At 40.9% G+C, this 25856-nt stretch overlaps 2 protein-coding genes across 3 annotated transcripts in view; both read right to left on the bottom strand.

Moving 5' to 3' along the window:
- Positions 1 to 1621: 1621 nt before the first annotated feature.
- dse (dermatan sulfate epimerase) lies at positions 1622 to 18666 on the bottom strand. The gene is made up of 5 exons (XM_077510119.1): positions 18233 to 18666; positions 12136 to 12389; positions 9576 to 9815; positions 8358 to 8565; positions 1622 to 3664 (listed from the first exon to the last, which is right to left on the bottom strand). Exons 1-5 carry the CDS (start codon positions 18643 to 18645, stop codon positions 1918 to 1920), a joined length of 2862 nt encoding a protein of 953 aa, XP_077366245.1. The 5' UTR covers positions 18646 to 18666; the 3' UTR covers positions 1622 to 1917.
- A 5086-nt stretch (positions 18667 to 23752) lies between these two features.
- nt5dc1 (5'-nucleotidase domain containing 1) overlaps positions 23753 to 25856 on the bottom strand; it is a 43062-nt gene continuing 40958 nt past the window's right edge. For both annotated transcript variants that reach the window (XM_077510981.1, XM_077510982.1), the window contains one exon: positions 23753 to 24910. In XM_077510981.1, coding sequence (XP_077367107.1) covers positions 24798 to 24910 — 113 coding nt within the window. In that variant the 3' untranslated portion in view covers positions 23753 to 24797. The remainder of the gene's footprint in view (positions 24911 to 25856) is intronic.

Below are 25856 nucleotides of genomic sequence, written 5' to 3'. Positions count from 1 at the left end.
GCTGTCGAACTCGTCGGAGCAGCATACCTCGGCTGACAAGTAAGTAAAAGTATGCAATAACTGATTATTTAGAACTGCATTTTACTTCGTTTTGTAATTATTTTATATAGTGAAAGTATTTTATTCAGAGAGTAAGTTTTGTTCTGCAGTTAGGGTCGTGGATCACTGTGCGTTATTATTATGGCACAGCGGCAGTTAGATGCTTGTACTGTACTACACTTATTCAAAAACAATTTTGGGGCTTCACTAATGTGTGTTTTTTCTTATTATTTTAAGGTGCAATGTGAATTCTGTCTGCGGTGGACACATGCTGAATGTGCAGAATAACGTTTTTAAGTGTAAAAAAAAAATGCAACTTAAATTGCTGACTTGCTACAGCCATCGTAGTTTGGAATCTTTTGAGACGTAGGTTGTGTAGTTTTTGTCACTTGATGTTTTTGTACTTTTGGCAAACTGGCAACGTGTATTGTAGTTTGTACATAAAATATGTTTCATAGTCCTCCTGCATCGGTTTACATTTTGAATTCAACAATAAAGCTCATTTTTTTCGAGTCTTCTCAAATGTTTCTTTCAAAATTAAGCAATGGTGTTCCAACTGGCAAATTCTCTCACAGCCTGCAAAATCTGTTCAATTAAATCTAGACAATTTTCTGTCATGTAGACAACTATCATTCATAATGGTATCGCTGGAGCCAATACAGTATTTTGTTGTTTGATTATAATGTTGCCTTTTACATTAATTAGAAATGACAATTGTGTCACCTAGTGGGCAGTTCGTGTGCAAGTCATTATAATGTGCATTCAGCCTCAGTTTGGTGAGGAAACTGTCATCCGCGCCTGCATATGGTTTTTGTTTGATTTATTGACAACAGTTTGTTTTGATATATAAAAATGTTTTCGTATGACGACCCTGTGCACATAAGCCTACACCTGAACGCAGCAGTCAGCAAAATGAACACAACGGAATGAGACGCGAAGACTTAAATCATCTAAAAATACAGAAATTCATGCAAATCGTTTGTGGGAGCGCGTTGGCATATTGTCCTCTGAAGTTTTAATGTGGCTCTATAGTTGGCCTTATTTTTTCTTGACTAGTAAACTAAGGCAACAATGTGCTGTGGTTGCCCATTTCAGCCATCACAACAACATACCGATGTTACAATCAGCCGTCAGAACAGCATGCTCGTGTTAAAACTATATACATATGCTTCTTTGGTAGCTCTAGTGTTTTAAATATGCATCTGTGTTTAGCCTAATTGCAGTGTATTATTATCATTTAAGGGATCGTCGTAACGTAGGAATGCTATTCTGACTACGTATGCTAGCCCGATAGAGGCAGCTGTCAGATCAGCATACGGGTATGCTGATCTGACGAGGTATGCTGATCCGACAGAACACCGGGTCACGCAACTTGTGTCAAGTGCAAATATCCAAACTGGATGAAACGGCCCAAATAACCCATTGTCCATTCCCCCCCATTTCCCATTTGTGCACAAAATCAGAAAAAGTCGTTCTCCGATTTCTTAATTTTCGATTTTTTGGAACGAATAATGAGAAAACAAGTCTTTTTTTTTGTGTGTGTGTGTGTGTGTGTGTGTGGGGGGGGGGGGGGGGGGGGGTCTGTGTGTTTTGTACTTCCCGTTTTGTTTGGAAAAATGACTGAACGAATGATACACGGATTATGGGGGCCAAGGAAGTTGGCTTATCTGACTAGTGCAGTGACTTGTTCAACTGTTGAACTTTCAACTAAGATATCATTTAGCAGCCAAAGCGATAACACAACCATCGGTTACCAGACTAGTGATGTTCAAACGTTTTTTGTTTTTTTTTCTGCCTCTCCTCTCCGCTTCAAGCAACCGTGCGTCCGTCAGTGACAGACAGACCTTGTGTCAGTACTGACACAATGTGTACCTCTGGTTAACACTGTATGTGAGAGCAGGATGAGTAGAGGTACAGTAAGATCAAGCAGTCAATGATAAGGATAGTATAAAAACATCTCTGTGTGTGTATGCTTCGACCCCTGTGAAAGCGAGTCAATAAGACAGCCAGTAGCAAAAAGAAGGTGGCAGTGTTCAAGAGGAGAAACAGTCTTATAGAAGAGGCCATGCTGGAGATACGCTCACTCCCAGAAGTCACCAACATATTTACCTCTTTGAATTTTCGGCCTTTCACAAAGCCGCCTTTTCTGTTTTTATGGCTGTCCGCATATTCCATAAAGGCTTGCGAGTCTGTATCTCCCTCCTCTGGACTGTCCTCATATATGCGCTTAGATGTCCTCTGTCTCACTTTCTTTTCACTGACCTCAATCTGTGTAAAAATGTCAGGCAGATTCTCAGAGAGCTTCTCTCCAAGGTTTATTTTCTTTCCCATCTTATCCTTTCCCTGTTTCTTGGACAATGCGAACATCTTCTCAATGACCTCCTCTGTTTTCTTTTTATCAGAGAACTGGAGCAGGCGTTCTGCAGTCTTATGAAAACTGTCAGTATTTAGTACTTTTCCAAGAATATGGCGCTCCATCTGCTGATAGACTGGTTTGACATGCTGGAGGTTGTCCTCCATCACGTTGACATATTCCTCTACTTCCACAGGTGAGCTGTCAGCTGGAGCTGATGATTTCTCAAATACAATCTTCTTTTGGTCCATCATCACCATGGCAAAAATGGGCTTGCTGGTGACCTCTCCAGTCAGCAGGTAAACTGTGTAGGTGTGATCCTTGGTGGTCAGGTAAATATCCACTCTTTCATCATCACCACGCAGGCTGAAGCTGGTGAGAGTCATACCTGGGCCAAAGAAAATGTAAGCTACTCGGGTGTGAGGATATCTTAATGGCATTGTGACATTCACATAATTAGATCCATTATATGGATACCCCCGTGGATAACCCCAGTAACCTACTACCCCTCTATTACTGTGACCTTTGTCATCCATCCAGAACATTTTATACTTGTCTAGATTGTAAGACACAAACGCTCCATGAATACCGTCTACTTTGATATCCTTGAATGGCAGTTCTGTATTGTGAAAGAATGCACTCATGGCCCTGCATGGACTATCAGGATCCAAATGAATATGGTCCACCAGAAGTAACAGTTGTGGGTGAAGGAGGAGGATATTTCTCTGGAAGTTTCGGATTTTCAGGTCTGGATTATAGGCAGAATGTCCTTCCCCACGAATGAAGACCATTCCTCGTCTCTCCATGGCTGCCTCTACTTTGCCCTGAGCATCAGCAGCAGGCCCCGACTTGTATTTCAGCCACTTGGAGTCACAAGCTTCTGTTACCTGGCCAGCCCATGGCTTAAAACAACTCCCTGTGAGGGCTGGGCCAAACAGTACTGCATTATTCAACAAAGTATATTTGGGTCCATATAGTGCTTCAGTGATGAATGGAACCCCATTGGGCACAAAGGTGAAACTATTCTGATCAGGGTGCTCATGGCCAGCATTGAAGTTCCTCCACCCTTTGATCCATTCGTTGTATTTGTTATCATGAACAATATCAAATATTGCACGTCCCCCCAGCTTCCCTGACTTGAAGGAAACAAAGGTGCGGTTTGGGCCAGTAGGTAAAGCACTGCCGTAGGTCACCACACCCCAGTCCTCGAAATAATGGAGCTGAGATGTCCCAAAATCGGATGGGGGCTTCGGAATAAGACCTGGGTCATACCTAAAAAAATAAAAAATAAAATAATTGTAGAGCATGAGAAAATTACAGGTGATGATACACACACTAGCTGGGCTTTATTGACTGAGCCCGTACCAGTTGAATTGAACGCAAATTTGCACGCAACTATTTCTGAGCATTCACGGTTAGGGTTGCCAACTGTTCCGTATTAGCCGGGACGCCCCATGGCTAAATTGTTATGTCCCGTACAGGACCTCAAAAGTCCGTAAAATAATTCTCAATTCTTACACGAAATGCAGCAAACGGCATCTTTGCCATTTTTGGACCACGGCTGCTCCCGTAGGTTGACAAGTGACAAGGAAGTTGCTCGTAGCCAATAAAATGAGTCGCTGGGTGTGACGTTATGTGGAGCTCTTGCAAGGTAAGAGAGGCAACTAGAGAGAGAGAGGCACTTCCTGGTTTCGTCATAGCTTCATGTCACCTACCCTCTAAACGCAGATCTTAATACGTCGGCTGCGAATGAATCAGCGGGAGCAATACAAGATGTATTCTCATAGTATTTATGAACAAATACTGTGAGAATTTAGCTTGCTGGCAAGTTTCGCAATTAGCGCTTAACACAGCAAACCGCACTCTACAGGTCACTAAGCACGGCACCTGTCAGCCAACCACAGGCATCAGGCATCGTCACGTGCATTTGTTGTATCGGTTTATACTGCGAAAGTGGCTAGTAAATAAGAACTAGAAAAATTCCCGTGGAAATTTGGGATGTGACTGCTGACTCTTGCAAGGTGGAAAGCCGAATGCACTGGTCCGTTCTGGATCACGTCGTGTGGAAATCAGGTCACTTCCTACATTAGCGTGTTAACTTAGCAATAGCATTAGCATGCTAAGCTAACATTAGCATTACTGTGCTAACTTAGCATTAGCATGCTAAGCTAACAGTAGCATTAGCATGCTAACTTAGCATTAGCATGCTAAGCTAACAGTAGCATTAGCATGCTAACTTAGCATTACCATGCTAACTTAACATTACCATGCTAACTTAGCATTTGCATGCTAACTTAGCATTTGCATGCTAAGCTAACATTAGCATTAGCATGTTAACTTAGCATTAGCATGCTAACATTAGCATGATAAGCTAACATTAGCATTAGCATGTTAACATTAGCATTAGCATACTAAGCTAACATTAGCATTAGCATGCTAACATTAGCATGATAAGCTAACATTAGCATTAGCATGTTAACATTAGCATTAGCATACTAAGCTAACATTAGCATTAGCATGCTAACTTAGCATTAGCATGCTAAGCTAACAGCATTAGCATGCTAAGCTAACAGCATTAGCATGCTAACTTAGCATTAGTATGCGAACAACATTAGCATGCTAACTTTGCATTAGCTTGCTCAGCTAGTATTAGCATGCTAAGCTAGCATTAGCATGCTAACTTAGTATTAGCATTAGCATGCTAACATAGCATTAGCATTAGCATGCTAACATAGCATTAGCATCCTAAGCTAACATTAGCATGCTAACTTAGCACAAGCATGCGCACTTCCTGTTTATTTCAGGTCACTTCCTGTTGATATTAGGTCACTTCCTGTTGAAATCGGGTCACTTCCTGTTGATTTTAGGTCAGTCTGGGTCACTTCTTGTTGAAATTAAGTCACTTCCTGTTGAAATCAGGTCATTTTTAGGTCACTTCCTGTTGAAATTAGGTCACTTCCTGTTGATTTTAGGTCCGTTCTGGGTCACTTCCTGTTGAAATCAGGTCATTTCCTGTTGATTTTTGGTCAATTCTGGGTCACTTCCTGTTGAAATCAGGTCATTTGGTCATTTCCTGCAGAAATTAGGTCACTTCCTGTTGATTTTAGGTCTGTTCTGGGTCACTTCCTCAGGTAAATCCCTGGCATACCTAATCAATTGGCCAAGATGGCCGCCACTCTGTGTGGGCAGGGGGCGAGAATCCTGGGCGCACCTCAACAATTGGACAAGATGGCCGCCGCTCTGTGTGTGCGGTGGTGCTGAAATCCCTGGCCTAGCTAATCAATTGGCCAAGATGGCCGCCACTGTTTGTGGGCAGTAGTGTGAGAATCCCTGGCCTAGCTAATCAATTGGCCAAGATGGCCGCCACTCCATGCGGGCAGGGGCCGAGAATCCTGGGCGCGCCTCAACAATTGGCCAAGATGGCCGTCGCTGTGTGTGGGCAGTAGTGTGAGAATCCCTGGCCTAGCTAATCAATTGGCCAAGATGGCCGCCACTCCATGCGGGCAGGGGACGAGAATCCTGGGCGCACGTCAACAATTGGCCAAGATGGCCGCCGCTGTGTGTGGGCAGTAGTGTGAGAATCCCTGGCCTAGCTAATCAATTGGCCAAGATGGCCGCCACTCCATGCGGGCAGGGGACGAGAATCCTGGGCGCACCTCAACAATTGGCCAAGATGGCCGCCGCTCTATAGGGGCAGTCGCGTGAGAATCCCTGGCCTAGCTAATCAATTGGCCAAGATGGCCACCGCTCTATAGGGGCAGTCGCGTGAGAATCCCTGGCCTAGCTAATCAGTTGGCCAAGATGGCCGCCGCTCCATGCGGGTAGGGGCCGAGAATCCTGGGCGTACCTCAACAATTGGCCAAGATGGCCGCCGCTCTGTGTTGGCAGTAGTGTGAGAATCCCTGGAATAGCTAATCAATTGGCCAAGATGGCCGCCGCTGTATGTGGGCAGTAGTGTGAGAATCCCTGGCCTAGCTAATCAATTGGCCAAGATGGCCGCCGCTCCATGCGGGCAGGGGCCGAGAATCCTGCGTGCACCTCAACAATTGGCCAAGATGGCCGTCGCTCTGTGTGGGCAGTAGTGTGAGAATCCCTGGCCTAGCTAATCATTGACCGGTGGGGTGCTGTGGGGACCCGCCGGGCCTCGTTCTGCGGCCTTGGTGCTGCCGCGGCCTGGGGGATTTCGGGGGGGGGGCGTGCTCGCTTTGCTGGGCCGCGGTTGACGGCTTCTTTCTTTGGTGGCGGTCCTTATACATGCCAGATCCATCGCACCAGCATCTACTGAAACTCAAACAGAATTCGCCTCTCCCTCCCACAGCCCGTTGAATCAGTGGGTGCTGGTGTCTGTGGATCTCACTTGGATTTATCTATCCTTCCCTGCTTCCTCTCTTTAGTCTTTCCTCTGGTCACTTGAGATCTCGATTTATTGGAAGTTTGAGGTTTCTGGGGTTGGCATAAGGGCAGGAGGGGTTTGGTTGGTGCTGGATTTCACTTTGATGGATTGGATGTACTGGTTTCTAGGGATCTCACTCTGCCTCATCGATCCTTCCCTCCTTCCTCTCTTTAGTTTTTCCTCTGGTCTCTTGAGATCTCATTAATTTGGAATTTAGAGGCTTCTGGGGTTGGCCTAAGACTTTGATTTTGTAACCATGGGGAAGGCAGGAAGTGTTTGGTCGGTGCTGGATTTCACTTTGATTTATCTTTCTTTTCTCTTTATCTTTTCTGACCTTTTCTCTGGTTTCCTGACTATTTGAACCTCACGACTCTGGCGAAACTCTGAAGTACCTGGTTAAGGTGAAGGGTAATGGGATTTTTAGGTGAATTAATGAGTATAAATTTATACGTATTTGCACGCACGTGCACGCAAACGCACGCGCACATACACACAAAAAAAAAAAAAAAAAACGCGCAACGTGGCTTGGAAAAATGGTGCTCAATTTGTCGACCTTTTCCCCCCTTCTCCATTCATTCCTATGGGATTTTTTGGTGTTTTTTTGGGGAATTGCGTCGCCATGGTAACTCAAAATTCCGAAAAAAAATGGTTCCCCGCTGAGTCAGATCGAGACGCATCTTTTGATACCTCATTTGTGCCGGTACGTTGAACGGTACGGCCCACATTTTTTCTGAAAAATTCCGGTAAACAAAGAAAAAGATCATATAAAAATAAACGCTTTTTCTGGATACTAAGATGTGACTGCTTTGCTCCGCAAGCAGTAGCTTTGCTACTGCTTGGCTCCGCAGCAGTCACATAACAAGAAGAAAAAGAAGCATGTGTCGTGTTGTCCGGTCGGTTGGGAAGAGAGAATGGATAAACCTGTAAGAAAGAAAAGACTGTGCTTTTACAACAAGTATCCATGGAAAAAGTAAATTTGGTGAGTCACGCTCCTCTTTTACATTTTATATGTTTTGCACCTGTTTGTTTGTTTTTTAAGGAAAGAGACATATTGTGGTTTCTTTGAGGTTTAGTATGAGGTTACATAATGATGGCCTGCAGTAAGGATTAAAGGGAATGTACAAACTTTGTGCATTTCGAATCTAATCAGAATATACACTGATTTCACACATCATGCTCACACCACCATGACACCTTGCCGTGCACCTGTCCCTTATTTCAGGATGAGAAAGTTGGCAACCCTTTTCACGGTAACGTAGCGTTTACATAGCTTTCACGCAATTGCACTCTTCGCGTCGATATGTCACGCGTACAAACATGAGGGCCATTCATCATTCCTCTCTGAAGACCATACAGTATATGCTATGACCCGTAACCATAACCCAATTCAAACCTAAACTCAAACCTAAAGTCTTGACCCTCAAAGAGAGGTCTGAACTTGTGGGGATCACCAAAACGTCCCGACAATTTCAAGTCAGCCCCTACAATGGGAGTTAAACCTGGAAAAACACGCGTGCATGGGCCCCACAATGTAGCAAAGACAAAGGCACACACACACACACTAAAGCTCACCAGATGAATTCCGTGTGGAGCGTACACCATCGCTGGCCTTTGCCAGCTTGTCCCACTCCGTCTGTCACTCTGTTTTGATGAATCAGATTGGCCAGCCAGTTCCCACTACCATTACGCATTACAAAACGGTCCAAGAAGACCAGCTGACTTTCGGGGCCATAAAACCAGTTGTAGTTGGAATCAGCAACGGCGACAGTTCTCTCAAATCCTGAAATGAATGAATGAATGAATGAATGAATGAATGAATTAAATTATACACAGAAAGCACTTGAGTGGTGGCCATTTACACCCCTCTAAAAAGTAGTGGAAGTGTGGCCAATTTCTTGTTTCTTATTTTTGCTGGAGTTTCAGTTTTGCATCAAAGGTTGAATATGAGACTGTCATGACTCGAGTCATGCAGGAGTATCTAGTAGGAGTATGTTTGGGTCTTGTCTCATGTCTGGTGTCACGCCTGGATTAGGCTTGAGTTCATAACCTGTTAATCTAGTTTCAACTAGTTTTAGGCTGTGTGATGTTATATGATGTTTGGAACTCTCTGTAAGAACTATGTTATGTCAGGAATCTTTAATCGCATTACTGAAGAATCTTTTATGCTATTTGATGTTTGTTGATGTCAGGGACTCTCTGTAATTACTGGGTTAACAGCCAATCAGAGAATTCCATGTCAGTACTGGTACTCACATGTCTAGCCACAACCAATGAGATCGATTCACCGTCTATATAAACTGTCTGAGAAATGTGTGTTGCCGGATTATTGCTCGCTGTTCTCTGTGCTTCTCCGCAGCCCAAGGGGGCTTGAAGTGTCGTGATTCTCGATGCATTCTCATTGTTTTTCGTTTCGTCTAGTTATGTGAATAAATAGTTAAAACCTTATTTGTGTATTTTGTGCTTTGGGATCCAACCCTTCAGCACATAACAGAAACAAGAGACAGGAAAAGCCGGACCCACCAACCCCCAAATCTTGTAAAATGTTTATTAAAAACAAAAAACAAACAAACAAAAAAACAAACAAACATCCAAAACATGCAAATCCGTGGGTGCTGAATAGCAAAAGTACGGGGGTTTGATTGTACTTAAATAAACGCTGTGTTTATTTTGTCACATATTCATTTTTATGTCCAACATAAGATTTTTATGTCTTGAACTTGAAGTGCATAATAAAACAACACAGTTTGAAAATAAAGCAAATAAATATGGGTAGGATGATGTGACATTTACCAGGAAGGATGGTCCTGTACAGGAAATTGAAGTGTTTTAGGAGCCAGGGGTGTTCAAAGTGGCTTATGGAAAAGTGGCGCTGCACCAGAAACATGTACTGGAACAAAGAGCGCGTTGTATATGTCCCATAGGCCACTCCTTCATACAGGGATCCATCTGTGACATCCTGAAGAACAACCATGGATTTCTCCATGATGGACAGGACCTGCTTCGTCCACAGGTAAGCCTCCTGGAGATAACCTTGAAAACATGTTGACATACGCATAGTGTGTTAAACACAGACTAACATTCTATTACTTTGAATTACAGCACTATAAATAGGTGCGGCAGACAGCTAGTTGCTGAGTCCCTTGTCGTTTCACAGATTTTTCCATTTCCCTGCAGAACCAAAGGGCCCTTTCATCTGGCCATCAGCTTCCCTTATTCAGCAACAAAATCACCTGCCTAACTTTTGCCATTAAACACGACCTCTACTCTTACAGTTTGCCTCTATCTTATATTTACGCTGTATATACATGTATTTTGTTTACATTTTTATACGTGTATCTATATATACAATATATGTTTCTGTTTTATGGCATTGTATTTTATATTGCTTTGTATAAGGCTGTCCTCTTTTTGTGAAGCGCCTTGTGACTTTTGTCTGCGAAAAGCGCTATATAATACTTACTGCCTTCGCTTTTGGGTCCACACAGAAAGAAATCAGTCAGCTGTTACATAAAATGCCTGATAAATAAGGTTGAGTTGAGAAGATGTGGAGAAATACAACTCAAAGCTAGTTGCATCATCTTCAAATGATGTTTTTGTTTTTTTGTGATACCAAGGAGGGGCGCGTGTGACCACAGGAAAATATATTTTTTTATATATATATATATATATTTTTTTACCTTAATAGAATAAAGTACTACAGCAGGTGGGAGTGGTGCTTTCCTTGTCAGAGAGCACATCGGGAGTATTAGCTCAAAACATCACTCGCCCAAAATATTTGAGAAGCACTGCAATAAGACTAATGACATGATGGCAGAACAAAATGTCTATTAAAGACAAAACACAATAACTCACAAGTTTCTCATCTACTACTTTATCTACTACTACACCATCTTGCAGTGCCTTGAAAGTTTCATTAGTAATCAAAATGTAGTTTGGAAATAAATCGTACTTGACAGACTTTTGAACATGAGTGCTTTCTAATTGATGTACGATATGCATTTTTCCTACTCTGAAAAAATGGTAAAATTGTTTTTTCCCCCCACAGTTTCTCATGAATGACTAGTATCTTTATTGTTTTTTCTTTATTAAGGATATTTATTATATTATTATTTTTTATCTTTATCTATTTATCTTTATTGAAAACATAGTTTCTATTTTAAATGAAATAAAGTTACTTTGTTTTAGATAGTCAGTGACTGTGCGATAAATTTAACTTGCTAATGTGATTGCTTTGAATTTGTCAACAATGGAACTATATTTATTGCTGAGATAGATTATCAATGCCTAATCTAAATGCTGACAAAAAGCAATGTGAATGATCCAACACTCAGAGCGAGAAATTTGCTATATGATATGGTACTGGAAATTTGAATCACACTTTGGGCTTGTTAAATTATTAATTAAGGTTATCAGAATTTTCATCCAAGAATTAAAAACAGGACATTATAGTCAGTATCTAGTCTTTAGCACATGTTTTGTAGCCTCACATCAAACTGTGAATTCCACCTTATCCTGGGTGTTGCATGTATATCTACATTGTGTTATATTTGCTCAGCTTAGCAGTAAACTTTGTTCTGTAAATATTAAAGTTAACGAGACATTTGCAAGCCTTCTAACGTGGAGTTACATAAACGTTAGACACAGTGAAGTCCCTTTCGTGTTATTTTTCCAAAAGTAAGTGCTGAAAACTGACAAAGACTGAGAACGATTCAGGACTGAATTATTGTGATACCTGCATAGCATTAAATTCTTGTTAAACTTTGCAGTTTTCCAATTTTTTTGGGAGGTGCTGCAACCAGACCTCTGGTGCTATTTGCCCCTCCTGCATATATGTACAGCGAAAGTGTTTATCTGATCTTCCATTTTGTGTTTATTTAACACAAGTCAACAAAATATAATTTGTTTCCCCCAAGCTTACTTTGCCTTAACACGAAAGACCTTCTTCTAGTGCTACCCCTTTGGCCGCTACTACTGCTGTAGCAGCAGAATCGAAGAAGAAATAGTAGCAGCAGAAGTCATATTTTGTTACCTGACTTGCATTAAATAAACACATAATGGCAGATCAGACAAAGGCTTGTTTTTAAATTTACAATTTTTCAACAAAAGTGTGAATTGACTTGAAGAAATATTGCTTACTAATAAATGAAGGAAAAATAACCACAACCACCACCAAATTACACTTGCTGCATTCATATAAATGTGGCCCAAGCTATACATCAGTGTAAAAGCTTCTGTATATGCACTATGATGAGCAATAAGGTAAATTTTGCTAAGCAAGACTTTTTTTTCCTGTCATTGCCACTATGACATCTTGTAGACTAAAAAGACACATGAACACATTCTTACTGACCTTGAGTCATATAAACCAGGCTTCCTGTGAGCAAAGCCACACAATTAGTTGGCTGATGGTTGTGTAGGTATTGAAAGCCCCAGCCACGGCTATAGGATTTCTCATACATAAGATGAGATATCTTGCCGATCACCTGGAGAAATCGCTCCTGTTGATCCTTGTTCAAGTATTCAAACAGGAAGTCATAAGCTGTGGCAAACCCAACTAAAGAGTGCGCCACGGGAACTTCATCCCAGGGGGCATCTTTCACCAACCTGCAGGACAGAATTGAGTATTTTTATCAGCACCGGTATGAGTTAGTTTGTTAAAGACCCAGTGTGTCGTCTTTAGCGCCATCTAGTGGTCAAAGAATAGGAGTAGGAGCATGCACATTACGGTGGCTCAGAAAGACCAAAGGTAAGCTGCGGTCGACCCATTGGGCCTGACACTCGATGCAAGCACCACTCGGGGCTAACTACATCAAAGTTGTTCTTTGGGCATTCATAGCAGCAAGATGGCGGCAAAACATGGCATCTCTAGTCAGGTGAGACTACAGCCATGTAATATAATTACTAGACTGACACAATTATATAAAAAAAATACTTTCATGCAAGATATATTTTTGGCATACTAATGACAGAAGCAGTCGGTTCTTAAAATGAATGAATTATTAGTTCACCACTAAATGGTGCTAGGGATCACTCACTGTCCCTCTAATGGGGTATATGGCACCTGAAGAGGCGGGACTGTTTTTGCACATCAGTTTGGTTCCAGTTCGGTTTGCGACCTGTGGGGTGCGTCAAAATACTTGTGCTTCCGACTTTGTGCCCCTCGGTTGCGCGTTCGCAACCCGGACCGGAACCAAACTGATGTGCAAAATCACGTCCCGCCTCTTCCGTGGCATATACCCCATAGTACTTGGCTGCTACCAAAAGGGGTCACCACAGTGAATTCTTATGATTTGTTGAGCACAGCTTTCTCACTTAATGCCCTTCCTGATACAAGCCTCTCATGTATCTCCAGTTGCAGGGTCTTGGGGCACTGGCTGGGAATCCCACCGGCACCATGTGTATCCGCCACATGATTGTGCATTTTGAGTGACAGCGTATTTCGCTGCATTCACATTTTTCATCTTACCACGAACAATGACATTGAACAGGTGTCATAGTTTTAATAACAGCTTCGATCTTCCTCGAATGACCAAGTACACGTGGTATAATACTTGGTCAACATTTCCCAAATATGTAGTAATCCCCTTCAAAAACGTCCAGGTGAGTAAGGCCATTTTTCAAATCAAAACGGCCATTTCTAAGCTTTTGCCGAATTTGAAATAAATTGGTATACGTTTTTTAATCAGTTTCAAACTTTCAATCTCTTCATCTTAATCCTATTGGTTGGGATTGTTGGAAAGCTTACTAAACACAGAAATAGGCAACATGATGAACTGATGAATGTAAAATTGTTACACAATGCTATGGGCTTAGATTCACAAAGGACGTCACCATCGCCGGGTCCGAAAACACGTGTGCAGATCGACCGATTTACGTCACATCTGGCAGAAGCATAGAAACATATATAATACAGATGTGCTGCTCATGGATTTGAAAAATGGCCTTCGTTTTTAATGGGGGAGGGGTTGTCAACTATGGAATGTCCTCTGAGTACTATAACGCCTCTACTTGGTATTTTGAGGAATTTTGAAGTTGTGATTAAAACCTTTACTCATAAACAGCACTACTGTCGTGTCCTACATCATCAGTAGTGGTGTAAAGCAATAAGGTGAATAACCCGAACACAGTAAAACACAGACAGAAGACATTAGTTCTATCGCCACTTTTCCATTGTTCTCATTTTTTAATGTAGTGTTTTCTTATATCTACAATAATAAATGATATTTGATTAAAAGCTAGACTCACAGCACTACTCCCTTAGCAAAATTAAACTTTTTTTAATGTATGTATTTTACAGTATTGAGAATCCATTTCAATATAATATGTGGCTCCCATGCAGGACCACGTGTTGCAAGTCCCTGCCATGTTTACACACCAGTTTGATTTATTGAACTCACAGCACTTCATTGTTGTACTTTTATGGAGAATATTTTGTTAAAAATTAGGGGTGTCAAAGTTAAAGTGTTAATATATTAATTAATCACAGAAAATTGTCACATTAATCACGTATTAATGCATATTAATCGCACTATTTTTTTGGACCGCACTTGAGCCTTGAACGTTACCGCGGATGGTTACATTGAAGGCTGCGCAGGTCAATGATTAGGTCAATGCACGGAATTTCCTCCGCCTGTTGTTTTAAAATGAGCGGGGTGACTCCAGTTGATTTGCTCGGTGGTAAATGTCGCTTTAAAAAACACCGGGACTATAGATAAAACAAAAGTAATTTGCATTTAATTAATTAATAATTGCTGAATTGCACCCAGTTGATATGATGCTGTTACCAAGTTTTCGTCAGTATTTAGCACGTTCTTTGCAATATAATTGCTGAATTGCACCCAATTGATATGATGCTGTTATGTTTTGAGTAATACACGCATGCATGCAATTGCGCACAATGTTTGCAAATGACATTCAGATAATAAAATGCATTAATGTCAAAATATTACGGTATTTTGTATTTTATATTACACAAGTAATTTAGCTGATTAATCGTGATTAATCAAAATTAAAAAGTGTGATTAATCAGATTAAAAATTTTCATCGTTTGACAGCACTATTAAAAATACTTGGAAGTACAGAATGTACCAATTGCCTGGAAATTGCCAACCATTTTTTTTCCAATTAATTTTACACTTACTGAGCACTTACTGTTGAATGTTTATTAATGAAGAAAATGCTTGAATTAGTGGTTTAAAGTCCAAGAAATATTATCGTAGCCTACAATAAAGTACCTGTCAATTCTGTTCTACTCTATGTAACTGGCATGAAACCCCCTCAAAAATGAGAATTCTTTGACATATTAGAACATTTTAATCCATATGTAAATTTCATTCATTCCTTGACCCGCTTTCCTCATTGGTAATTCAGTGACACTTTAAAAAAAAGAAAAAAAAAAGAAAAAAGAAAAAAAGAAATTTGCACAACACTACACAAGGATTTTAAGATTTGACAGGGGTATTGGGGTATATATTTAAAAAATGATTTTACCATTCTAAATTGTATTTTGACACTGAACAAACTAATAATAAACAGTAATAGCTAAATATTCAACAATACCTCTTGCCTTGGTGCTTTCACCCTTGACAGCAAACATAAAAAAAACTATTGCATTTTTATATATATATTTTTAAAATGTATACTTCATATTATTCAATTTATTAAGAAGCCTCATGTTTACAGCCACAGACGTGTCCTAGTCATTCATTATACTACAACGGACTATTCCTAATCACATGATTCACATCTGTGTGTTTCATTTCCTTTCAGTGGAGGAGATTGGATTCTGTAAACAGCTGTGAAACACATTTCCTGTAACAAGGCCTCATCAGAGAACAATTCATTGTTATTGAAGCGTACGTTGACAAAAATAAGAAGGCTCTTAAAATTTACCAGGTAAATATATATATTTACCTCTCTCTCTCTAAAAAAAATATAGAGATGAAAAATAATTACAACCTAGTTGAACCTTGAAAGTATAACATCCCTAAAAAGTAATCAAACTAGGGCGAAATCAGCTTAGAGAACACCTAAAGAATTAATTACACGTTTTGCTTTTTCTTTGGCTGTTTTGAGTTTTATGTTGGGGTGCGGGGTGTGTGTGTGTGTGTGTGGGGGGGGGGGGGGGGGGGGGGGTGACTGTGAAGAAGGAAAATGTGATGACTACAGTACTGAAAAGGAAACTTATTGTGATGTAGGAAAGCAGTTCAGTGAAATTAAACAAAGCATGTGAGCAACGAGAAAAGCTTTGATTTAACGTGAAGAAATTCAGGACTCAGGCAGGTGAAACTTCAGTCTTATACAGGTTGTAATCTGTTCCATGTTTGAACAGCATTGAAATAAAATATTAAGGCTTAATGTTCCATTATTATAACATTCTTCCATGCTTAAGGTGTGAACACTAAGATGTTTTGTTGAATATTTTTCCATCAAAAATGGATGTTTAAAAATCGATTCGGCCGCCTATTGAATCGATTCGAGAATTGTGTGATGTAATATTGCGATATATTGCCGAATCGATTTTTTTTAACACCCCTACTTCCCCTCAACCACCACTGGAACATTTGCACAAAAACCGTCACAGCAATGTGAATGTCGTGACTCGTGAGTGTCAGTGTTTTTGTCACTTTATTTACACAGCCTGTACTGTGGTTGTAATTGATTTAAATTATTATTTATCGTTTTTATCAGAAAAAAAAACATATTATTAATGTAACTGCAATGGTTTCAATTCTTAATGTAACTAGACTAAGTGCAATTTCTGGAGAAATTGCGTGGGAATTGCTGAAAGCAAATTGAGAGATAAATTATGAAATCATAACCAACTGTGCCACCAAGCAGTATCAGACACCAGGTAATGATGATAAGTTATATACCGTAGATGGAAGTGGGCGTGGAAAGTGATACTTAGAAAAAGTTCAATGACTGTCCCATTGAAAATGAATGGGGAAATTGTGCAAACACTGTAAGTAATATGGAATCAGATGATACATAGACCGGGAGGTGTGAATTTTTTAAGCTAGTTGAAAGTTTAACAATGTAAATTAAAGTATTATGTGGGGGGAGTTAGAAGGCAAAAAAATGTGTAGAATGAAAATCACAATAACATATGTGGGAATGTTTCAGCATTCCTACAAATATTCATATTTTTACTAATGCATTAAATTAGAGCAAGAAGTTTCTACTATTTGCAGCATTGGTACTTTTGACTGTCTAAAACAGGGGTGTCAAACTCATGTTAGCTCAGGGAGGAAAATATATTATCAAGTGGGCCGCATCAGTAAAATAACAGTATATAACTTATAAACAATTGCCGTCATTTATACGCAAATTTGTGGACCAGCCCTAAATTATGGAGCTCAACTGTAATCATATTGTTCCGAAAAATAACACGAATGCAAATGGAACACGGCAACACTTCGCCAGTATACGTTCGTGTTAAATGGACCTGTTTTGCATATATATTGTTCCCAGAATGCATTGCGTGGCGCAGTTAATGATGTTATAAGGACGTTAATTGTCATATCTATTTGTTTCCAGTAATTGAGTTTGTGTCCTATTTAACACGTTTATGTCGGTGCATAATTACAAAAACATAATAAATAAACAAACCGTAGTTTAAGTTGGGGCGGCACGGTAGTCGAGTGGTTAGCACGTCCGCTTCCCAGTTCTGAGGTCTCCGGTTCGAGTCCAGGCTCGGACCTTCCTGGGTGGAGTTTGCATGTTCTCCCCGTGCCCGCGTGGGTCTTCTCCGGGTACTCCGGTCTCCTCCCACATTCCAAAGACATGCATGGCAGGTTAATTGGGCGCTCCGAATTGTCCCTAGGTGTGCGTGTGGGTGTGGATGGTTGTTCGTCTCTGTGTGCCCTGTGATTGGTTGGCAACCAGTCCAGGGTGACCCCCGCCTACTGCCCAGAGCCAGCTGAGATAGGCGCTAGCACCCCCCACGACCCTTGTGAGGAATAAGCGGTCAAGAAAATGGATGGATGGATGGATAGTTTAAGTTGTGTGTAAAATAATGACATCCAGGATGACGATTCCCCGTACAAGTTGCATTGCTCATCTGAGGACTGCTTGTGAAATTACAAATTTATATGTTTTGATTGTGGCCGGCTGATTAATTAGTCCGACATTACAATTTATTTATTTATTTTTTTAACTTTACAAAATCATCTCACTGGCCGGATTAAACCCATTTGCGGGCCTGATCCGGCCCGTGGGCCGTATGTTTGACACCCCCTGTCTAAAATATGTGCTGCATGATATAACTGAATCGAAAATCTTTACAAATCGTGAATCAAATTGAATTGGGCCCTTGTGAAGCGAATCAAATCGATTCTGGAAATCTGAATCGATACCCAGCCCTAAATCAGTACCTTTCATTTTTACCATTACATAGGGATGTGTTATATTCAGAAATTAGATAATTAAAGATGATGAAAATGTACCAACTAGGCTGAGCTGCCATCCTCTCCATGTAGTCCTTGGCCAGATCCAGTGCTCCAGCTCTGTGTGGGTACAGCAGGCAGAACATGGACAGAACACCCAGGTTGTTTCCGTAAACCTCATTCCATCGGGCACTGAACTCTATGGGGCTCCAGGGAGGCAGGTACTCTTCTGGGTGTTCGAGCATGGTTTCCCCGGCCTCGCGGATACGTCGCGCCATCTCTCTATGAGTGCTACCGGCTGCCATCTGAAGCTCTACAACATCTGCCCGATCGAAATACAGCATTGGGTGGCCATTGTAGTTGCCGCCCATGAAGGGGATTCCTCCAGTTGGGTCTGCCGCAGTCGGAGGCAACAGGAGCAACAGCAGACTTAAGAGGAAGACTGTCGGGGCCCCACGGGTGTGGGTTCTCATCGTCTCATCCGAGAAGGGGCTGCGACATTGCCAAAGGAGTTCAGCTGAGAGAGGGAAAGGATCGGAAGAAGTCATCTCATACTCTGCACAAAGCCCCACATTCCCTGAATAATCAGATACAGCTGTTGATAGCTGAGCCTTTCCAACAGAAACAGGCCATTATTAAGCACACAACCCAAAGCTTTTGTTGTTCTACATTTAATATTGCCACTATACGGCCAAATGTGGATGTTGCCTCCCCCAATTTTTCAACATACAAATATTGGTCAATCACATTGCGCACCCATATGACCAGAAAAGCAGGCCTGCATGTCATAAATGGTTCATTTCTTAAGTAACATTATTCTGCTGAGCTGAAACAGTCTTAAAACCGAACTGCTGTGCTTCACAGAATTATTAGTCAGCCTTCTGTTTTCAAGTGAGTAAATTCCATGAGCTTAGCAGAGCTCTTGGCAATATCCAGCTGGAAAACCAGAATACTGAAAAACAATTTCCTAATGCCTAGATGTATTCTCTTCCTTTGTTTTTCCATCACATGTCATTAGGTAAGTGACGAGTGAGCTATATAAATCAAACGACAATAAAGCAACTATACGTTGTTTTTGTTTTACAGATCCTGAGACATATGTCCACAGCCTGACAAATGTTACAGAAATGAAACCGAGCACACAAAATCTATCATTAGGCCTAAGAAGCAATTTTGAGCATTTTTATTTAAACCCATCGATGTGTAAACATGCTGAAAGATGTGTTGTACAGGTCAATCACTGAAAGCAGTGATGTGCAACCAAAATATAATTGTAAATAATTCATGAATTATTATACAAAATAATTAGCATTTTACCCTACAACCTTAGTTTAACAATGACATGATTTATTACAATATTTAATTAAATCATAAATTATTTTTGGCATAACTATTAGAAAACAACAAATAATAAGCAATCACATAAAACAGTTTATATTAATTTATTAATAGGCTACCACAAATTTTTTTGTAGTAATTACAAAACTTTTTTTGTTCAGTTTTAGCTCACCAGTTGACTGTGATTGAAAAGTATCTTGTGAAAATTTAGATTAATTAATTATACAGTTAATCACACCAATTTAGAAAGTGTCAAATATATAACATCCCATGCCCATTACTTCACATAAGGAAGTAATAGTTATAGTAAGTAATAGTTCATTTTTTTCCCATTTAACTTTTTCACAAAAAAAGAAAAAAACAAAACAAAACCTAAACAGCCGGTATAAGGGATGAGAAAGTTGTCTGTGTGTGAAGCTAAGAAAGGTACCCCTCCATAATTGAAACGTGCGACATTGTCATGGGATACTGTTAAAATGGTTCACTTTTAACTGTATATGGACATGAGTTTTGATAGCTGACATGGATGGACATACGCTGTATTCGGGAGTTCTCCTCCGTGGAAAAGTGGAATGAACTCCAGCAGATAAATCTCTTCTCTATCGCTAATACCAGATGGTCACACAAAAGTAGCCTTGTTCCTACTGAATACAAATTAAAGCTCAGAAGGAATGTTGAGATTAATTACCTGTCAGGGGAAGAGTTCACCAAGTTTGCTCTCGTCATTTCAAATCATTTCATCCGGGAACAGCAGCGATGTCAAAGTGAAAAAGAAATTTTATGGACTAAGTAAGAGCAGTGCAAAGGAATGTAGGGGCGAGGAGGGAACAACATGCTCCTAAGTGTGTATGTGTGTTTGAAAAAAAAGGGGGCGGGGGAAGGGGGATTTTAAAGGAGACCTTCAGTTCTTCAGCGCCCCCCGACCCAGCGGATACAGCCGCTTGTACTGATTCAAAATGTCTGACATAAGTGGGGGTTTTCAGAAAGGCAAAGCTTTTGAGATCCATTACATGTATTGAGTTTACCTGATTATTAAACAGCGTGTTGTGAAATTAAGTTGGAATTTGGGAATCCTGAGTTTGAAGGCAAATCCTGCTGCAAAAGTGGTGAATTCAGATGGAGAAACTGCTGAGGTGCTTTTGAACAAGTCCTACAAAGCGGCAAAATTTCTGACATCTCTCTTCACATAATAAAGTCTATGGGAATCAATTTTTACAAGAAAAAAAAAACATATTGTGACAGAAAATCAGCTGAGATATGATGTAAGAACGATTCACCCCATGTCACACTGCAGGTAATCAATGCAAAGAATGTGCGCTAAGAATTGCAAGTCCAACTGGTTCACCAAGCTCAAGACATACTATATATACAGCCTATATATTCACGCACACCCCCACACTAGTATAGGCTTATATTTAATACCAAGGATTAATATAATATAAAGCAGCACGGGTTAAACCCTATTTCACCCTTAGTCATTCTAATATAGTAAGATAATGTATATAAGCCTTCGTCCAGAGGATGCTGTTTTTATAAATTTAGTTGACTCTGTTCAATCAGAATTAAAGAATAAATATGAATCAATCCATTTTTATCCAGAGTGAATTGACTTACCATGCATTTTCAACCGGTGCAGCACGTTATTGGAAACGGGTGAACTGCTGTTGACTAAAGCAAGACTCGTTTAGTGTGTTTGTGAATTTGGAAGACAACCCTGCACCATGCTTGGCCTTCCGGCGGAACGAGGGGGTTTTCTTTTACACGCCCTTGGCGCGCCTGACAATTTGGTGGCTGCAAGTAGACTTAAGTTTATGCCTGCTGGAACCAGGTCTAAGTTTCGGCACTGTGGTGTTAATGCGATTTTGGTGAATTTGATGACAGTGCTTGCAGACAGTTTCACATACTAGGGATGTAACAAAATCCAAACATCACGATACGATGTCATTACAATATGAGGGTCACGATAAGATATTTATCATGATATTGTGGGGAGGTTGGCGATACAAAAAAGCTGACAACAATGTAAAAAAATAAAAATGAGCTCACACACACAAAAAACACAATACTGTGCTTTTGTGCATAACAGCAATGCATATAAACAACTTACAATCGCCAATAACATTTAATAAAGTATATTATTATTAATATTGAGGAACTTACAGTCAAACCTCGGTTTTCGAACATAATCCGTTCCAGAAGGCTGTTCCAAAAGCGATTTGTTCGAAATCCGAAACAATTTTTCCCATTATAATTAATGTAAATAATTTTAATCCATCCCAAGTCTAAAAAAAACTTTTTCCAAGTTTTTTTAAAAACTATTTTACACCATAAACTGCACTGTATACTGTTTACCATAAATAGAAAAGGGTAGAAATAGACACTGTTTTATTTTAATAGAAGATATCCTGCCTAAAATTATGAAAAAACACAACAAAATGCACTTGCTTTCTTTGAACCCATGATTATGATGATGATGCAAAACTTAAAAAAAAAAATAAAAAAAATAAAAAAAAAAACAGATTTGCGTAAATAACAATAAGCAAAGTCTGCTCCGAACGAACTTTGAACACGAATGTGCTACGGAGGAAGCATCCTGGGCATTCGAGTAAGCTCGGCTCCCGAGTGAGTCGCGTTCAGGTACGCTCGGCTTTTTCTCCCGAGTGAGTCGCGTTCAGGTACGCTCGGCTTTCTCTCCCGAGTGAGTTGCGTTCAGGTACGCTCGGCTTTCTCTCCCGAGTGAGTCGCGTTCAGGTACGCTCTGCTTTTTTCAGTTTGGTCGAGAGCCGATTTTTTTGGACGAGTTCTGAGACATAACATTCTCGAATTTTCTGGTCGGAAACCGATTTGGTCGAGAACAGAAGCGTTCGAATCGTGACCGAAAGGACAAGATCCCGGATACAAGCGGCCGAAATGAGTTTCCTCCGCAGGGTGTCCGGGCTCTCCCTTAGAGATAGGTTGAGAAGCTCGGTCATCCGGGAGGGGCTCAGAGTCGAGTTGCTGCTCCTCCACGTTGAGAGGAGCCAGCTGAGGTGGCTTGGGCATTTGGTTCGGATGCCTCCCTGGGGAGGTGTTCCGGGCGTGTCCCACAGGTGGGAGGCTCCAGGGACGACCCAGGACACGCTGGAGAGACTATGTGTCCCGGCTGGCCTGGGAACGCCTTGGGATCCCGCCGGAGGAGCTGGTTGAAGTGGCTGGGGAGAGGGAAGTCTGGGCTTGCCTGCTAAAGCTGCTGCCCCCGCGACCTGACCCCGGATAAGCGGTAGATAATGGATGGATGGACGGATGGACAGAAGCGTTCGAAAACCGAGGTTTGACTGTACTTGCTAATGTACGCACACATTGAGTTCCTCCACATATCACAAGCATATTACGTTCCCCTTCATCTGACATAGAAGGGCCAAAACATGCCTTGCGAAAATTAACCTGCACTACAAAACTCGCCACCAGAGGGTGCTGAAACTGCACAAATGGAAATCAACCGTTTTTTTGTTTTTTTTAACAGATGTGCTTCTAATATCGTGACATGACGACGACGATATATTGTGGCAGTTGTAATATCGCCATATCACGATATTGCCGCTATCGTTACGTCCCTAATACATACAGTACTGTAAACTAACTGTTAACAACCTGATGGCCACCTGCATAATCTGCTATGTATTAAAATGTGCAACTTTTATTTAAAGCTGCTCTTTGTAACATCCATCCATCCATTTTTTTGACCGCTTATTCCTCACAAGGGTCGCGGGTGGTGCTGGAGCCTATCTCAGCTGGCCCTGGGCAGTAGGAAGGGTACACCCTGGACCGGTCGCCAGCCAATCGCAGGGCACACAGAGACGAACAACCATCCACACTCACAAGCACACCTAGGGACAATTCGGAGCACCCAATTAGCCTGCCATGCATTCCCAATGGCTACTCCCGCAATCCCCAGGCCAATAGTTTTCAGACTGGATTCGGGTTCGAATTTCCCGCCCTTGGTCTGCTGATGTGACGTAATGTGCACGTTGTGTATGCAAGATGGGAATGTGCAATTTCATTTTTTGGCCACAGGTGGCAGTAGCAATTCAAAATGGAATTTTCTGTGTTCAGCAGCTTTAAACGAAAACAATAGTAATGTTACTAAGAAATACAGTAAGTAATCATGTATTTTTTCTTTTTAACATTCAACATCTTTTATTTAAACAGCATAGTACATCCTTTTAATAACACTTAATGACCAAAGGCAACAGACTTTACACCTCATTTTGAAAATTTATGAAAATTCATACACCAAAACATTAATTCTAAGAACACTTAAAAGTAACAGTGATGGCACATATAAGTATGTAACAAAACCACATAAGTATGTAACAAAACCACTTGCCAACACACTGGGTTGTGGGAATGGAACACATCATTGAGGTATTGACATCTGGATGTATTTTCAGTCATTACATTGTTTTAATGACTAAATCTATCAAAAGGAATTAAAAGAATGATCCTATTTAATACATGACAACATTTTCCACAACTAATCAGTCTATGCAAATAGATCTACAGTGGTTCCTCGACTTAGGAGAGACCCAACATACAAGTTTTTTTAGATATGAGCCAGTGTTTGATTTTTTTTTTTTGCCTTGTAATGCAAGCAACGATGTTGTTTGTAGGCCTAATAATAGCTCATACAATAAATACTGTCCCCCTAGTGCTCCGCTAGCTAAATGCTAACAGACCGTCGATGGGCTAGCAAAACTAGCATCGATGCTGTAGTAGAGTTGTTCTTCTTTGTTTGCAATATGTATGTATGTTTGGAAAATGGATGGATGTACAGTACTGCTACCTAATGGCACATCAGAAGAAAGAGCATAATGTCCAATTAACGAATGAAATCCTCTCAAATAATAATAATAATAAATATTTGCATTGTACAATTTCTTTTTAGGGGGCTGGAAAGCAATGACTTTCCACCATTTCAATAGGAAAAGATGATTTGCAGTACGAGTGATTTGAATTACATGAAAAACAATTTAAACTGTTAAGTCAAGGTATCACCGTACTCAGACACACACCCACACTATGTTGTATTCTCACATGTATACTTAACTACAAAACAATATCCAAAGACAGGCCTGATTACAGCTACTGTATCTTACATTACATTCAACAGGTTTCTGAATGATTCAGTAACGGGGGGTAACTTGTGCTCTACAAATGGTTTGGGTTTGGATGGGGAAACGAGGTTCGAGTGGAGACACAGACCACAGCGATAAAGGAAGGGTGAGTCTTATTTTGTTACACTTGCTTTTCAGCTCAGACTTTTGCATCTCTTTAGCAAAGAATCCGGGGGCCTTGGGAAGTATCCGGTTGTGCATGGTTTATCGGGAGAAAACCTGGGAAACTTGTAATCCAGAGGGAGATCTATGGAGAAGAAAAGTTTGAAGAAGTTACTCAGCACATGTGCTTTGCTGTCAAAACCAATAGTAAATCTTCAATCAAAACAAAGGTGAATCACAGCAAGGAGTGAACTCCTTCAGATGTTTTTTTGTTGATATTGAAAGCGCTATACAAATAAAGATGACTTGACTTGACTAAAGTACTTATTTACTAAGGCTGACCTGTTACCTGCGTCCACATTGTCTGCACCAAACACCTACGGAAATTTATCTGAAAAAGCGTGGCGGATGAGAAGAATTGTTTTCTACTTCCTGATACTTTGGGGCCTATTCACTAAAGGTTTGCGTCGCCTTTACACGGCGCTAACCTTTGAAAATGGAGCAATCTGGGAGCGCCTAATTCACTAAACACGCGCAGATGGGGAAATCCGTCACTAAGTGTGCGGCCAACCAGAATGCGGCACGGTGCGCCGGTGTTATTTGCGTGTCTGCAAATTAGGTAATTTGCATACATTTGACGCAAAATATGCCCACCTCAATGCAAATGAGACTCATTTGATATGCAGCGTCTAATTCACTAACGCCAGCGCATGTCACGTTTCAGTTTGTTTGGGTTTTTGTTTTATTTTGGTGAGTGTTGGTTGTCTGGTGTTCCTGTCTTCTTCCCCAGTCTCGTTATGGTTAACCTTGTCCACCTGCTTGTGTCTTCCCTTCCTGGTGTGTATTGCTGATTGGTTCCCCCTCCCTGCTGTGTCTCCCAGGTGTGTCCTGTTATTGTCATTAGTGTTTGTATAAGGGAGTGGTGTTTGTCTCACGCGGGTGTGGGAGCATTGTTTGATGTTTGTTGTTTGCGGTTTGAAGGTCTGAATGTTTTGTCACAGTGGTGTCTTTATTGCCAAAGTCTACCAAGTCTTTATTGCCAAGTCTTCCACGCCAAGTCTTCCACGCCAAGTCCTCAAGGTCAGCCACGC

This window comes from Festucalex cinctus, chromosome 21 (genome assembly GCF_051991245.1).
Source record: "Festucalex cinctus isolate MCC-2025b chromosome 21, RoL_Fcin_1.0, whole genome shotgun sequence".
Classification (NCBI taxonomy): Eukaryota; Metazoa; Chordata; class Actinopteri; order Syngnathiformes; family Syngnathidae; genus Festucalex; species Festucalex cinctus.
This window is presented reverse-complemented; position numbering and strand designations above follow the sequence as displayed.

What these genes read in the sequence shown, in the direction of transcription:
- dse (XM_077510119.1), bottom strand. Translation starts at nt 18,645, where the DNA reads ATGAGAACCCACACCCGTGGGGCCCCGACAGTCTTCCTCTTAAGTCTG. An exon ending in CCTGGTTTATATGACTCAAG is followed by an intron (nt 9,816 to 12,135) that starts GTCAGTAAGAAT and finishes CATGTTTTCAAG; the next exon opens with GTTATCTCCAGGAGGCTTAC. An exon ending in CTCCACACGGAATTCATCTG is followed by an intron (nt 3,665 to 8,357) that starts GTGAGCTTTAGT and finishes TTATTTTTTTAG; the next exon opens with GTATGACCCAGGTCTTATTC.